We start from the raw sequence: 16992 nt of genomic DNA, 5'->3' as shown, positions 1-16992 counted from the left end.
TGTTGCACGGGCCGGGGCCGGGGCAGGGGCAGGTGCTGAGGCAAGGACTGCTGCATAGAAGATCTCCGTTCTTGGCACATTCTTACCCCATGCCACCATGCCACATCTGGCATTTCTGTTTCTGCATACGCGGCCATTCAACCTGGAACCTTCAACAACAATGTCGTCTGTCGTCGCATAAGGACAATGCATTATACGGCCACGCCCATTGCGCCCACCAAATGCGCCCTATAATGCCATTGTGGGCCATAATGAGCAAAGCTTCCCTGACAGCCATTAGCCTTTGTTTTCGACCTCCATCCGCGCTCCCAAAACCCCCATTTGTGCCACCACCACCCATCCATCGGACAGCCTCTAATCGTTGCCACTGTTTTCTTGTTTCTCTTGCAGCTCCGCCAGCCTCGATCGAGATCAAAGGTTACAGCCACAACTCCAAGGTTGAGGTGCGCGAGAACCAGGACCTGCAGCTCAAGTGCATTGTGGCCAATGCTAAGCCGGCGGCCCAAATCGTATGGTATCGCGGCAATGTGGAGTACAAGCCAGGTAAGCATAATCCTTGAGTCATAATATTAAATTTTTATTAATTTACAAGATGGTAGATTATATCATTAAGTTTTAAAGTAATTCAAAGTGGAACCTGCGCCACCCCAAACAATAAAAAATGCAAATATTTAATTAAATTAATCGCAGCTTGTCATGATAGCCATAATAAAAGGAAAACTATGGAAATGCCTGGAAATAAAATGACTATTTAGGGCCTCTGAGTTAGACTTCGATTATGTGAAAATATAGCAGCAAGGGATATTTAACTGCTTGGAACAACATGGGTTATGAGAACATAACAATATACATTTTCTTGCTGGGAGACATTATGCAGAATACAAAAAGTGTAAATGGGTTTTCGGCCATGGCCTTTTCCTGGGATAAGTGCTGATGGGGATGAGACCAGGGTCCGTGAAGGTGGTACACAAGGATAAGAGGGGACCTCTAAAAAAGAGCCAAATGAGAAAGAGGAGATGGGCAAAGTGACGCCTGTCAACCGTTTGGCCATCGCACATGTGATATGATAGAACGACGGGGGCAGGGAACAGGATGTGTGGGTCTGACAGGATGAGGGGGAAATGGACGTCGACTTTCGGCTTGATGACGGTGCTTAAAAAATAATTTTATACCGGAGTTGCCGACAAAGCGCCGACTGTCGATGTTCAAGCTCTCTTATCTGCCCTGTGGTCCGCGTATCCTGGCCAGGATCCTGGTCGACATCGAGGCCGAGACCGAGGCCGAGGTCCTGTCCTGTGTTTCGGCCTTGTCATTTAGCCGCTGCCGGGCAGTCAGCAAATTGGAAAACAGAGCTGCTGGAAAATATGGAAAAATGCAAATGTCAATGGTGGGAGTTTTTGGCGGCGGCGGTCGGTGGCCATCACACGGCGTTTAGCCGCCTTCACGACTTTTAATTTTCATAATGATTATGGCCATACACCCCCTAACATGAGAGCTGTATGGTAGGTTGCCCCTTTTTCCGTTGAGCGAGGACGAGGGCGGTGTGGGTGGAGTAACACCATTTTCCTACCCCACGTCCTTTTGGCTGTCATTTGGCCGAGTAACGAAATCATTTTAGCACAACTGGCGCGTTAAAAATGCTTAAAATGTGAAACGCACGGCAACAGCCACGATGATGATGGAAATTTTCTTCATTTTTTTGCTGTTTTGTTTTTTGGAAAACATATAAAAAACAAAAAATACAAAACAACCAAAAAACACAAGCAACAACAGAAAAGAGGGAAGAAAATTCGCAAAATGGGCGTTAAAATGTAGGAAAATCCGCAAGGAAATGTGGACAGCGGAAGGAAGCTGCATGATGAATTATGTTTATGACGCAATATGTTGCGGCAGGGACTCTGGCCGGACCGCAAAACTCTCCTTCCCATGTATGTGTGTGTGTGTGTGTGTCAGGGTGTATTGCCCCGGACCGGGGTTTACGACAATGGCCAGTTTCGGATCCGGGGGCCTGTATCATTTGCAAGCTGTCAGGACTCTACAACTGCCGGTGTGTGTAAATGCCGGGGCAGGGGGGCGCGTAAATGGCGGTTAATGTGGGCAGACGGCCATCTTGGTGATTACCCCCAAGGAAAAAATACAGACCATGGGCCTTGCGATTCAACAAGATAGTTGCTTGGGTGGTTGGGGATGAGTCTGCAGAGGAGGCGCCCATTTTTTAGGCCACACTTTTCAGGGCAGATGAGACTCGTTCAAAATTTATAACCGAAAATGATGTCACAAAATGCTGTGGCTGGTGTGGCAACTATGGGGGTTAAAAGTTATTGCCATAAAAAGTGAAACCACATAAAAAACAAGGATAAATGATCAATAAAATTAATTATTGCCGAAACTTAACAATATTGTATTTTATTCTCCAAAGAAACACCTTTTTAAATCATTAAAATACTTTTCTATCTTACTAGATAATAATAATCATTATCTGAATTATTTTCCACAGAAAAGGGAGAAGATCTGGTGGAGGAGACAAACTCCAAACGGTTCACCACCACATCCACCCTGAAGCTGAAGCCCGGATCCGATGACGACTACACGGAGTACACGTGCCAGGCGAAGCACAAGGCCCTCTCGCCGGACATGCCCATGCGAGTCACCGTTCAACTGTCCGTGTTGTGTGAGTAGCCCCTGAGCCTCTGAGCCTTTCCAGCTGCCATCTGCTATGCGAGGTCCTGGCGTGCCGGAGTCCTGGTCCCGGCCGGAGGGAGACGCGTGGGCGACCTCATTAGCTGGCTCAATTTGCGATACAATTGAACGTGCAATTGCGTGTGTGCGTGGGGGGTTGTCGAGAGTGTGTGTGGGTGGAGCGGGTGTTATTTTTTCGGTTGATACTGTGAGAGGTACTATGTACCCCCATTAAGCACCCGACGTCGGCATTTAAGGCACTGACATAAAATTAGTGATATTTTATATAAAAAAAATCATCAAAATGAATCGAATACTATCCTAGTTGATCCTAAATCAATCATAATTATTTAAATATTAGTCTGTTTTGGATATAATACTGTATCTTATGTTCCAGAAACTTTTCTCTCAGTGCAGGCAATGAATTTTTTGTGCCAGTCACCGTTGGTCTGACCCGATGCGGATGCCATTTGCCATCACGGCCGCTAATTGCGCGATTCGGGCGCGTATTAATTAGTTTTTAAATTCTAATGTGCCGCACAGCTGCCACTGCCTTTCGTTCCACTGCCACTGCCCCCACATCTTCTTCTGCCATTCCAAATACGAATGTGAATTGCGTTGCACAGGAGTGCGAGCCATTACGAATGCCAAAAGTTCTCATATTGATTGTTGCCGGCATTGGGAATGCCGATGGCAGTGGCGGTGGCGGTGACGGTGGCTTGCCCCAGAGGCACCTACCAGGCTGCCTAACAACCCAGCAGCACCATCCACCCGCCTACCAAACAGGGAGCAACTGGAAGCTCCACCTGCACGCACATTCAAATTAATTATGTTTGTTATTTATGCATAGGCAGCTGGCAAATGGTGGCCCCAACTGCCACAGTTCGTTGGCCATTTCGAGCAACGCGCACTCCCGTCGCTATGTAATTGGCAAAAAAAGAACAAAAGTCGCATCCAGCGGCTAGCGGCCAGCGTCCAACACTATCTGCATGGGATGGAAAAACGGGATATATACCCTTTCATTTTTCCCTTCCTGTGGGGGCTTAATTATGGCGCTATTATTGCATCCTCACTGCCTCATCTCGGCGTCTGGTCGTACCATATTTCAAGTGATTTTAATTTAATTTTCCATTGCATGCCTGCAGGGGATATACATGTGTGTATATGTGTTTGTGAGTGTCCTAGCGCACTTGTCGTATGTGTTTGTGTGTGTGTGTGTGTGCTTGGCAGCTTTTATGCTTCACCTGATTGCTGCTGTTGATTCAATACGGTTGACCGCTTGTCAAATTCTGATAAAGAAAATGCATTACATCCACGCCCGTAGCGAAATATTCCGGTTTGCTGATTGGTGATAATCAAAACCGGATAAGTATTAAAGCGTTTCAGAACTCTCCCAATGGATGGACTATGCCTACAACTAATAGCACTACCAATGAACCCTACCTTCTGGTATAGAGCTACCAATTATTCTGGACCCAGGCTACCACTTTTTTCACCATTATTTTTGTGGTATTTTACACTATTATTAATCGCCCACTGTCACGCCCACAACAAGGGAAATTACCGACGCCCGAAGAGGGGCAAAAAGCAAAAAAAAAGTATAAACATTGAAATCGGAAAATAATGCATATGACCACATAAACGATTTGCATGCAAACACTCCAATTAAAAATAGTACGAATTTCGCGCTTTTTCCCCCCAAGCTGGCCGCACTTTATTTTTGTGTAAATTGAATTTATTTGCGGGCAGCAGTCGCAATTAAATATTCGAGCTGTAAACACAGCAAAATGCCAGCATTCAGTGGCTGTATCAAGCCGGTTTTATTCGTTATTCGTTATTATTTATTTTTATTTTTGTGTTATTCTAATCCCACAGATCCGCCGGGACCGCCGTACATCGAGGGCTACTCTCCGGGCGAAACACTGCGTCGCGGCCAGACCGTAGAACTCATGTGCCGGAGTCGGGGCGGCAATCCGCCAGCTCAGCTAATTTGGTACAAAAATGGATCCCAGATACGTATGGCCTACAGGTAAAAATGATTTTTGGGGGACTATGGGGAGTCTTATATTTTACATTTCATTTAAATAACAAATATTATTTTGTATTAATATTTTTTTATAGAACATCTGGTCGATTATCGGAGAATATCTATACATTTACCGCCGCGGCGGGCGACAACAAAGCGAGATTCCGGTGCGAGGCGAGCAATGTGATGTCCCAGACGCCTCTGAAAGCGGAAGTGGAGCTGTCTGTCCTGTGTAAGTAGAGAGATAATGGAATCATCCTGGTATTGTCTCCAGGCCGGGCGGCCTAATTGCTTAGTCGTTGAATGAAAGGGTTCCTCTGACAGAAATCCCTTCGGAATTAGTAGCCTTTATTAAAATTACCTCTTACTGGAGTTACTTAGGCTTTATCATAAGAAGGAATGGGTATTTAATAGTCCTCATAGCCATATCTAATTCAACGCCAATCTAGATTACAAGCCGTTGGGTTGGATGACGAATGCGGGATTGGATAAGGGATAGTTGAGAGCAAGCCCTCCGAGATGTGAGGACTGGATTGTGTCAACAGCCTGGCTTGGCTGAGGCATCTTCCAAATTCCATAGAGCCAAGGCACTTGGCACGCGACATATGAGGAGAGGGAATGCGAGGGTTTTGGGAAGCAGTCGCCTCCTCCTCCTGAAATAAGCCATCATCCCTTTCCGCGCGTCTGTTGCTTTCTTTTGCAATTAACCCTAAGTTTGCACTTTGGAGGCCTCTCCAGGCCCGGCCCCGTCCTACGTCCCCCGTCCCACTTGGCTTTGTCAAATCAAGCAATGCAAATTCTTTTCAAGTGCCAAATAGCGCAGAGCAGCCTCTCCCAGCCGGAGGAGGACGGGCTCCTCCCTGCCAGCTTGTTAGAGTTACAACAATTGCAATCAGGCACACAAAGCTGGCAAAAGCTGGAGAGTGGACGGGGGGAGGGCGATGGATGATGGGCGGGAACGACGCGGTGCCAAAGTCGTTAGCGACACTTGGACAGACCTTAGAGAAGCAGAGACCAGCAAACATTTGCATGCCACATCCCCAAGATCCTCCGCCCATCGTGGCTGCTACTTACACTTCATGTGTCTAACATGTAAATGGATGAGGTGGCCGCTCAACGCGGCGTATGCGCGATATTTAAAATTCAAGTGCTCGGCAGTCCGCTGAAATTGGCATCTTTTACCTGAAGCAGACTTTAAGTGAGTGTGGCACGTAAAACGTCCTCCTGTAACGCCTCCAAGCCGGCACAAGCCGAGGGAGCAGAAGCCTCCATTTTATGCGCATACCAATCAAAGTCTCGTGCAGGTCCGCCCTGCCCACGCGACCCCATCTTGCCCCAATAAGTATGCCACATTGAGTGGCCAGCGCACGACCACGGCACTGGCAGGAAAAAATGAGTTTGTGCGAGACTATTTAAAAGGAAATTAAAGTGTATTATAAATCTGTAAAATACTAATACGAATGGTTAAGCTTTTTAAAATAAATCCTCATTCAAATTGCACCAAAAAATGTGCATTGTCTTTTGCAGAAATCCTTTCCAAACAGTTCCAAGAAAATTGTCTCTAAAGAAAGAATTAAACAAAGAGATTAGCTTAGTTTTGTCCAGTGCATTGGATAGATAGCAGATGTAGCCTCAGATGGCAGCAGAGGCTCTTAGCACACGCATTATTTATGTATAACGAATGTGGAACAACAAAACTGAAGACTTAGCAGGAATACATTCAGCATCAGCATTCTTTTCGCCCCAACCTCCCAACGAAACGTGTGTGTGTGTCCGGAATGAAGATGTATGGCTCAGTTGGACCGACGAAAGATGCGAGAAGTTAAGAATTCATAATGTTTATTTATATGCGGAACATATCGAGTCGAAAGTTTTGTATTCCCTTCGCGCAAGGCCATAGGAACGAGCAAAGGCAACAGAAGAGCCAAAGGCAAAGGCAACGGGCATACGCTGCGTATGCGTAATGTATGCACTTATCCATCAAGGCACCGGCAGCTGCAGCTGCTATTCCTGCCACTCCTCTTCGATGGCATTAGGTAATAGCTCCACAGACCGACTGACGGACAGAAGGACTGTGGGAAGGATGGAGGAACTAACTGACGGCCTGCTGTCAGTCACTCAGTCATCATTTGCATGGTGGCAGCATCAGGAGCCGACAGTCCTCCCCAAGGCTATTAGGGTAACAAGAAACAAGGCAGCGTCATTGGGTTTGAGGTAGCATGGTGGCAAGAGTTTGCCACAAAACCTATTACATATTAATGCCACCTTCATTATGCGACGCCCTGTAACCGGAATCAAGCCAAAACTCAAACTTCTCATACCATATTGTATATATACTCCATACAGTTGCACCCACCCACGTCACCGTAATGGGACCCACCGAGGCCCGGGTCGGCGATATTGTGCCACTGACATGCACCACAGCGCCATCGAATCCGCCCGCCGAGATCAAGTGGATGGTTGGTGGGCGGCAGGTGCGCAATGCCACCTCAAAGACGATTGTCAGTCCCGAGGGTAAGTGGTGCCAGCTTTTAGCTCCTGGCTTTCAGCTTCCAGCTAACAGCTACCAGCTACCAGCTCCCAGCCAGCAGCTGACGTCGTGACATAATCTCCAAGCCCCCAAACCTAATCCATTTCCATCTCTGTCTGTCATCGCAGGCGGCTGGACTACCAGCTCGAACATCACCGCCGCCGTGGAGCCCAACAAGCGCTCTCTGGTCGCCATCTGTCACGGGCTCAATATGCAGCTGACCGAGAATGTGGTCTCCACCCACACCATCAATGTTCTGTGTAAGTAATTTCTTTAATATTTTATATGTACTTCATAAAATAAATTATTTCACCAAGCGGGGAAAAAACTTAACTGGGATATATGATGTTTGCTTTTGACTTCAGTATTCAATAGAATTTTATCAATAGCTTGCGTTCAGAGAAAATTTTTCGATTAGGCTACTTTCATTATTTTTTTTTTAAGTTTTTGGATAGCGTAATTGCATTTCCTAAAAAGAGTTCACCATGGCTGAGTTCCCGATGTGTGTGACGCCGTCGCAGCGTGAACTGGCTCGGCTCACCGAGGAAGAACGCTTGACCGCCGAGCTGAAGGTGAAGGAGCGGAAGAAGGCTGCCAAGACGGCAAAAATGTCGATTCCTGGGAATGCTCAGTCCTTAATGCGCCACAAAATGTGGCTGCAACACCGCGAACGGGTCAAGGAGGCGATCAGCAAGGTGGACGCCGAGGCACCCACTTTCCAGGCTGCCCGTATCACAGGGGTGAACAATTTGCGTGACGAGGCGGTGAATTTCATGAAGCGAACCAAAGCTAATATCCAATTGCTGGTAGAAATCTCCCGGACGATGCGCACCCACGGAGCCATCAATCCCTTCCGGGGCGAGGAGGTGCACGCCGTCTCCGCCGTCCCTGTGATCCTTCTCAATCTGGAGAAGTTGGAGCAGGAGAACCGGGAGTTTGGGAAGCGTATTGCGGAGGTGACCAGTGAGGTGGACTCGGGCTTGTCCGACAGGTTGGCTGCTGGCCGGAACACGGTCCAGCTGCCGCCGTTGGAACTCCCCGAAGCGGCCATGGCCAAATACGAGGCATACAATATAGAGTTGCCAGAATCCGACGCTGAACTCCGCCGACTATTCCGCCCACGTATCTACTTCGAGCTTTACTTGAAGGACGCCCGTCCCCTGGGCCGTATAGTGATCCAGCTATACACGGAGGCCTGTCCACTGGTCGTGCTCCAGCTGATCCGTTCCTGCATGTGCAACCAGCACCAGAAGTTCCTGGTCAAGCGCCTCTTCCCCAACCTCTGGCTGGAAGCTGACCTGGAGCTGTCGCAGGACTCGCTGCTCCACCAGCCCCTGGAGTATGATGCCAAAGTGATCGATCACGGAGAATCCGGCTATGTGCTTTCCTTTAGCAAGGCCTATGTCAAGGGATTCCTTCAGCACTTGTCCTTTGCCATCTCCTTCAAGCCCCTGAATGTGGTGAACGGCTCCAGGGTGGGATTCGGCCGAATCGTAAAGGGCAGCAAAATATGCGACTGCATCCAGAGCTACGGCACTAAGAACGGAAAACTCAGCCGGGGTCTGGTCTTCACCAGCTGTGGGCTTTTGTAAATCGAGTGTTGACAAGATCTAAATTGTACATGTAACAAATCCGAGAAGTCCCCCAAATACTCGTACACGCACACAGACTATCGTATTCAGTGCCTCGAATAAAGTTCCAATTTATATGTACACAGGACCCTGGACCTTGACAGGACCTCCTCCACTCCTACCACAGCCACAGAGTGACACTCTGCTGCCGTGCGACAACTGCAAGTGTCTTGAAACTCCATTATCCGATGTTCGGTGTCACTCTTCATTAGCCTCAATTATAAGCGGAGGTTCTGACAAAAAAGGACAACACGCAGGGAAAGATAGATTCGTGGGAGTAATGACAATCGGGGGCGAGGAAAAAAAGTACTTTATTGATTATCTCTTTTTAATAAATTATTCACGGGAAGGACATGAAAGCGTTGGCTATATCTTTGAAATGAAATCTAGGAACTAGAAAAATCTAGAAACGAAATATTTTTTAAATTTTTTGTTAAATTTTCGGAGTGGTCCCCTTCCAAACATCGAAAAATGCATGGGAAGCCATATGGGGCCCTCAGCAAAACATAAGTTTTATTTCTGGGTATCTCATAAAAAGATAATCTAATCCTTCTGTAAACATTATAAATTAAATAAACTAATATAATCCATAATTCTCTATGTGAAAGGTAGGGGTGGATATTCGAGGGAAAAGCCTGAGAGGCACATCACTCGATAACACTCGTCCGGGGGGAGAATGCGAGTTATCAAAGTCAGGGCTTATTAATAATTGCGATTCCTAGTTTCGGTTTATCCGTGCTAGCACGCGCCCCAACAGCCCCCTGCCAAACACACCCCTCTGACCGGGGAGTGGACGTCCTTTGTGAGCGCTCTCCTGCAGCGCTAATTAATTTTTCTGACCAACATCACAGAGCAGGAGTCGCGTAGCGGAAAAAAAGGCGCCGAAGAGGAGGCGCGGGTGGCGAGAGATTTACATTTATTACCCATACCATGGAGCACTGAAAATGACTAACAGGCCCCAAGGTAATGAACCACTCCATCCTGCCCATCCAACACCCGCCCTGCTCTTCCCAGATCCTCGAGCTCAATCAAGGACGAGGCAATGTGTGCGTGTATGAGTGCGCGAGTCCTTGCATGGTCATGCCTTAAGGATGCGGACGCCCTGCGGATATTTTTACTTTATGCGCGGCAAATTAAATAATTTTAATTTTTATTGTTCGGCCGCTTTTGGCAGCTCGCTCTCGCTGTCCCAGTCTTTTTTTGCTGGACAGGACCCAGCCCAGCGGTGGTCCTGATGGTCCTTTGCTATTATTGTTGTAGGCCATAATTTGCTGGCTCGTGGCTAAGTTTTTGGGGCCACAATTTGTTCTCGAGTTCTCCCCACCGCCTAGCTTGGTGCTCTTTTGTTTGTCTTTTTTTTCCCATTTTTTTTTTGTGTTTGGACTGGAAACGTTTTTCTTATCCCTCGTATCCTGCGTCTGCATCCACAGATCCACCCGCGCCACCATTAATTTCTGGCTATATAGAGGGACAAATTATCCCAGCTGGGTCGGTGCAAAAACTGCTCTGCGTTTCATCAGGCGGCAATCCGTTGGCGACGCTAACATGGTATAAAAACGACAAAAGGGTGAGTACAACATTTTTGCCTTTTTTCTTAACCGACCCATCCCCTAGACCCCTTTCCAGCTTTTGTTTGCATTTTCCGCAACCAGAAAAAGAGAGAGAGAGAGGGAGCACTATCAACAGCAGGCAGCAAACATCCGCAAAACAATAATGGCGCTTTTGTTGACCATTTCCGTTTCCGCTTTATGGGCTTAAAGTGCTAATGAGCCACTGCCACTGCCACATCCAGTGCTGCTGCAACTAGGTGGTTCTAATGCCAGAACGATTTCGGTTTCACACCTTCCATTGGCCAATAATCGAGCCACCACACAGAGCGAAACTATCGTTAAAACTTTACCCGTTATCAGCTAAAACAAAAGCGGTATAAATACAACAACAAAAAAAAACCAGGTGGATAAAATGCCACCCACAACCGCAGCTCATCAGGCACACACACACACACCACACACTTGTGCATGCATGTGTCTGTCTATGTATAAGTGGCAGGTGGAAAGTGGAATGTGCACCTGCAGGTTCAGGTGCGGCTTCCTGTTTTAACGTTTCCCATTTGTTGCGGTGTCAGAGTTTTCATCTCCGCCTCCGGGGACTCATCTGTGGCTGCCTCTGCTCTGCTCTACTGTGCTTTGCTATGCTCTGCGTCTGCTTTGCTTTTGCTTTTTCCCGTACCCAGATTAGACGACGTTTTATCAGCGAAATTAAAATGCATCCGCCAGCTGAGCGCTTTTCTGAAATGCATCCCCCAAAAAAATATATATAACCTTCTCTTCTCCAGATCAACTCGGTTATCCGCTCGGCGGACAAGTCGGTTTCGGCCGAAATCACCGTTCTGGCGAATGTGTCCGACAACCAGGCCCAATACCGCTGCGAGGCCTCCAACAGCGCCACCGAAATACCACTATTCCAGTCCACCACACTAAGTGTTCACTGTGAGTATTAATTTAGAGTCTAATTAGAGCATTATTTAAAATGATTTATGATAAGATTTGGGTTTAAATTTTATCATGCTCCCTATCACCCTTATGTTCCTAAATTTAGTGAATTTATGGTAGAATAGTTGATATCCTTTCTTCAAGTGCAGTCCTGAGGAAAGGTTAAGGGTTTCCACTGCTCCTGCATCCACTCTCATTGTCCATTTGGTTTGTGTGTACTTGCAGTTGCCCCAGAGACGGTCAAAATACGCATTGAACCGGAAGAACTGCGACCTGGCATGGAGGCAACAATCATCTGCGACTCCAGCTCCAGCAATCCTCCGGCAAAGCTGTCCTGGTGGAAGGACGGCATCCCCATCGAAGGTATGTATGGCTGGTTTGGCTCGACTTTGGCTTGGCTTGGCTGGGTTGGCTTGACTTGGCTTTCGGGCTCACGGACTCATGGACTAACGGACTCACAGACTCACAGAATCACGGACTTTTGGACGCTTTGAGCCTGGCCAGGCGATTTAGCAATTGGAAGTTTGCCCATCGCAATTCGGTATTCGCCATTCGGCATTTTCCATGGACTTGCCGGCGCCGGTAGTGCACTTTGTTGGTGCGAGGCGTTTCCACTACAACATCCGGTTCGCTTGCCAGTCACTAAAATTACGCCCATTTCTTCTCTGCCCAATTCCATGTCCGCCCACCGGAATCCCTCGCATCTGCCATTTGGTATACTGGTATCTGGTAACTGGTATCTGGCATCCCAACATTCGCGACATCCACACACACAGGCATTAATAACACGTCCAAGCCGGGCCTCTGGGGCGGTACGGTCTCTACGCTGGAGTTCCGGGTAAACATCACACAGGAAATGAACGGCCAGGTGTACACCTGCCAGAGCGCCAACGAAGCTCTCCAAAGAAGCGTTCACGAGGCGGTCACCCTGGATGTGCTGTGTAAGTGCGCCAACTAATTGCTCAATTAGAGGCATCTGCCATTAAACATCTGCAATCTCCAGTCGAATCCATAAGTGCTGTCACAGAAATCCTTTGGGGTTGCATTATTTATTGGGGTATGGGGGACTTCTGTGACAATGGTGCGGATTGGAAGAACCTTTGATAACCCTAACCCGCCAAATTAACCATTCGCAGATCGTCCAAAATTCGTGCCGCCACCCTCGTCGACGGCGGTGGGTGTGGAGGGCGAATCGCTCCAGGTTTCGCTTCAAACTCGAGCCAATCCCACTACCGTCACCTACAAATGGACCAAAGATGGCATTGCCATTCCACAAGACGGAGAGCATCGCATCTTTGCGGACGGAGGAAGCCTCAATTTCACAAGGCTTCACAGGGACGACGCCGGAATCTACTCCTGCACGGCCAGCAACTCACAGGGCCAGGCCACCCTCAACATCACCGTGGTGGTGGAGTGTAAGTAATCGATCTGTCCCTTTGGGGATATCCGTTTAACCAACGAAGTTTCTCTAATCGCAATTCAGACGGGACCACCATCAAGTCGGTGTCCGAGAATATTGTCGTGAATCCTGGCGAGGATGCGATGCTATCGTGCAGTGTGGAGGGCAAGCCGCTGACCGAGGAGCACGTCAAGTGGGAACGAGTCGGCTACGACATGACAGTGAAGACATCGACCACTTTCGCCAACGGCACCTCCTACCTGCACATCAAGGATGCGCGGCGCGAGGATGTGGGCAACTTCCGGTGTGTGGCCGACAATCGCGTCGCAAATCCAACCAATCGCGATATCCTGCTAATTGTTAAATGTGAGTTTTATTTGAAAATCATTATTACTACTTATATATACTTTTTAAGAGGTATTCCTATAAGATTAAATATTAAATAATTAACCTTTCTTTTAACCTCCTGTACCAAAGTTTCCCCGGAAATCGCCAAGGCAGCGACCCTACTTCGAGCTGCCAGTGGAACAGGAGAACGTGGCCGGTTACCCTGCCGAGCTCAAGGATCCCCCAAGCCGCAATTCATTTGGCGCCAGGATAAGAAGGACCTACCCATCAACCGCACTTACAAATACGAGGTGGAAGAGCGCAAGATCGACTCTCTGACCTACGAGTCCACCCTGATTGTGGACAAGGTGGCGCCGGCGGACTACGGGGCGTATGAGTGCGTGGCCCGCAACGAACTGGGCGAGGCGGTGGAGACTGTGCGTCTGGAGATAACCTCGCAGCCGGAAACGCCAGTGGTCCTCAATATCCTGAACGTGACCCATGACACGGTCACTGTGGCCTGGACGCCGGGCTTCGATGGCGGCCTAAAGGCCTCCTACCGAGTGCGCTACAGGTTCGTTGATATTTTAATCTTTCCACGACTTTCACTTTTATTTTCTCCAAGTCGTCCTTAATTACATTTATTTTGTTGTTTATTTATAGAATGGCTGACCGTGAGCAGTACAAGTATGTGGACGGACTTCCGAATAGCCACAAACTGACCATCGGCGGGCTGCGCATGAATACGCTCTATCTGTTCTCGGTGATGGCCTGGAACGATCTGGGCCAAAGCACTTATCTGCCGGACTTGGCCCGGGCCCAGACAAAAGGTAAGCCTCCGTTCAGTTCAATATTCAAATTATCCGCGAGCAGCATTCGAACGAATCGCTGGATGGCTGGCTGGCTGCCTGTCGATGCCTGACATTGATTTATGCCAGTCGGCCATTTGGCTTTTATGGTTACCGAACCAGCTAGTACAATGGGCCAATACCTGGGCTCTCTACGCCCGCCCCACCAAAGAAAGGCGGAATCTGTAATGTGTAACTACGGTTGGTGGTGGCCGGGCAGTCAAATTTGTGAAATTAATTAGATAGCCGTATGATAAGCAGCCATCGGACTAATTAGACCCGAACCGTCGAAACGAATATTCGCGCCATTCAAACGAAATAATTGATGAAGAGAAATTGGATCAAAACTGGATTTATGCGGAAGTGTGTTTACCCGAAAGCCTCCATGAATAGCATATCAGTTTGCAGACAAAAATAATAGAAGTAGTTGATTTTTAGGACCTGAATCCTGTGCCACCACCAACTTGTATTACTGATTTTCGCTCTGGATATTCATTGTTATCTCATCCTTTGATCTCCTTCGAATCTTTGCTGCACCTAATTGGAATTGCATAACTCTCCGCAAACAACAACTACTCCGTGGACGCACCATGACCCACCTGAACTGGTGAATCACATTTCGAATGTCATATCAACGCACCCAGCCGAGGCACCGCCCCCCTCGCATCCGGCCTCGTCGCTGGGAGGTGGACCGCCGACCACTAGCCAGACGCCGCTGGGCGGCACATCGGGCATGCTGCTGGTGGGCGTGGGCGCCGGGGTCGTAGTCGTCCTGCTCAACGTGTTTGTTATCGGCTGCTGTCTGCACAAACGGAACGAGAAGCGCCTCAAGCGAGGTACGAAGGGACGGGTTCTCTTGCCCCATGGAGGCACAACAGATTCTGTTATTGGAGAGGATGTTGTTCTGCGGTTGTTGCTGACCCTATTGATACACTAAGAAAAATAGTAGGCCCTAATTTTGTTAGATATTTATAGGATTTATAATACATTACAGTTTTGAATCATATTTTTAAGCCAAATCTTAAATTTTGTGAGTTAAAAGCTTAGATCTCATAAATAGAAGTATTTACCCACTAGGTTCATGTCTAGGTGCATCCCCTAAATGGGGGCTTATAGCCATTCCATGAGAATTCGTTGAATTGGACAAGTCCTATTCCCTAGGCATTTGAATTTCTAATTCCCGCGGCTCGACCCCTAGTCGGCGGGGTTATTTTCTTTTAATTTGTGGGCGTTGGCAGTGCACGTGCCCGGTGGTCAGGCAGTTGCTAATGGGAACGAAAACCACCAACCGCGAGTCCTGAATCCGGGAATCGTGAATTGGGAACTGGGAATGGGCACGGAGATGGCCAGGGCGATGCCAAGTACGAATAGCGATGGCGTTGTCGCTAATTTCATTTGCCATCACATGTTCCGGCATCGCTTCGCAGGCTCTACGTGATTTGCGTCAATCGTTCGGACTCCGGGCTATGAAATAAGGAGTATGGACGACAGTCTACGGACCACGGACGACGGACTCCGGATTCTTTATTTGATTTCACTGCGTGCGCTGTGCGCCATGCCAACCGAAAACGACCCAAAACCAGAATGGAGGCGACGAGTCCTTCGGAACTGGGACACGGTCCGCTCGTTCATTGCTATGCTGCGGCCCTTTTTATTTTTATTCCCTTTGATATTATTCTTTTTTTATTACAATTTCTCATTTCATTTCGTATTTCGCATTTATTTATTGTCTTATTTTTGCAACCATATTTTTTTTCTTTCTCCCTTTTTTATTTATTTGCCACGGTTTGGTTCGTTTTGTCCCGCCAAGGAGCTGAACCGATGCCAGCCGAGTTAACCGAGGACTCCAGCTATACACCAAACCTGGTCATAATTGGCATCGCCCTGGCTGCCTTTGGCTTCCTCCTGGTGAACGTGGCCCTGGTGGCCTGGTTCGTGGTCCATCATCGACGGAAGAAAGGTTCGTTGGCCCATCATTCCTATATTATTTCTATTATTATTATTTAAGTTACTGTTTTGATTGTTCTGCGCTATTCTGTTGCTTAGTTTTATTTATTTTCTTTGCCTTACTTCCGACTTGGCCCCTCTTGGATCTCTTCCTGATTGGAGGAAGGCACTCCAAATTCTAGCAGACAATTGCATTTGCTGCCATGCTGCAGAGGCAGCCGGCAGCCGGCACCACTTCCGTGACACCACCGGAAGCGGAAGCAAGCGCGTTGTGCAGCTTCCGCTGCCCACTAACGGACGCCGGCATGCATGCTCACTTTATGGAGCTCACTAAACAATTTCCTGCATACGCAGGCTGCTCGAACCTCAAAAGGAGAAGGCACTGTTGTGCCCCTTCTGACAGTGCCACAGCCACTGCCACTTCCACTGACTTCGCCTCAGCCGCTTCATGCAATTTCCGTGTGCAACCAATGCCAGGCGTGGCAAGCAGGGCAAAAAGTCTCCTCTTCCTCTTCGGGCAGTCAACAAGAATATAATGATGACAGAAAATAATGATGCATCCTGGCCAACTAGACCAAGCAGCAAGAGCCAAGAGCAGAAGCCCCGGACAGGGATCAAGACAAATGTGCATCGTTTTCTTAGCTGAATGCACAATCTTCCGGAAATCAGATTGCATTCGCCTTACGGATTATGCCTTTTCAAAAAGGCCACGAGGTGGCACGTGTGTCGACAAGTGTTTTCTTGCCAGGCGAAGTATTGTTTATTAAAACGGAATTGCTTATTTTTCCAATATAGTTGGCCAGCCAACTTTAAAATGGAAACCATGATGGCGCCATCATTTTGGTAGCCAGACCAGGTCTCAATGTCTTGGCAATCCCCTACAATTCCATTTCATCCATTTGAGTGGCAAATTCGAGACGTGGCAAAAACCACGCACACACACGGCGTATACGCAATGAGCCCACTTTGAATAGGTATTACGTGCCGCATACCAGCACGAAACACGCAGCACGAAGTGGCGTTAGGGGCTAACCAAATTATTTCCACTAAGCCCCTAGTACAGGGTATGAAATGAAGCTGCAACACGGCCAAAAAAAATGTAAGTTTACGTGT

General features: G+C 48.0%; 2 protein-coding genes across 5 annotated transcripts in view; both read left to right on the top strand.

Annotated features, from left to right (window-relative positions):
• LOC6495233 (nephrin) overlaps positions 1–16992 on the top strand; it is a 65311-nt gene that overhangs the window by 27814 nt on the left and 20505 nt on the right. For 2 of the 4 annotated variants that reach the window (XM_032450244.2, XM_014907713.3), the window contains 15 exons: positions 391–543; positions 2498–2671; positions 4555–4708; positions 4801–4937; positions 7052–7219; positions 7364–7495; positions 10297–10433; positions 11202–11355; positions 11584–11721; positions 12135–12299; positions 12495–12773; positions 12842–13123; positions 13235–13658; positions 13748–13914; positions 14577–14768. In XM_032450244.2, coding sequence (XP_032306135.1) covers positions 391–543; positions 2498–2671; positions 4555–4708; positions 4801–4937; positions 7052–7219; positions 7364–7495; positions 10297–10433; positions 11202–11355; positions 11584–11721; positions 12135–12299; positions 12495–12773; positions 12842–13123; positions 13235–13658; positions 13748–13914; positions 14577–14768 — 2856 coding nt within the window. Of the gene's footprint in view, positions 1–390; positions 544–2497; positions 2672–4554; positions 4709–4800; positions 4938–7051; positions 7220–7363; positions 7496–10296; positions 10434–11201; positions 11356–11583; positions 11722–12134; positions 12300–12494; positions 12774–12841; positions 13124–13234; positions 13659–13747; positions 13915–14576; positions 14769–15742; positions 15893–16992 lie in introns of all 4 variants that reach the window. The other 2 variants (XM_014907712.3, XM_001958758.4) reach the window with 2 other exon arrangements.
• Positions 7592–8947, top strand: LOC26515208. The gene has a single exon (XM_014908618.3). The coding sequence runs from the start codon at positions 7721–7723 to the stop codon at positions 8825–8827; it is 1107 nt and encodes a 368-aa protein (XP_014764104.1). The 5' UTR covers positions 7592–7720; the 3' UTR covers positions 8828–8947.

This window comes from Drosophila ananassae, chromosome 3L (genome assembly GCF_017639315.1).
Source record: "Drosophila ananassae strain 14024-0371.13 chromosome 3L, ASM1763931v2, whole genome shotgun sequence".
Classification (NCBI taxonomy): domain Eukaryota; kingdom Metazoa; phylum Arthropoda; class Insecta; order Diptera; family Drosophilidae; genus Drosophila; species Drosophila ananassae.
The sequence above is the reverse complement of the archived record's forward strand: the minus strand, read 5'-3'. Positions and strand labels throughout refer to the sequence as shown.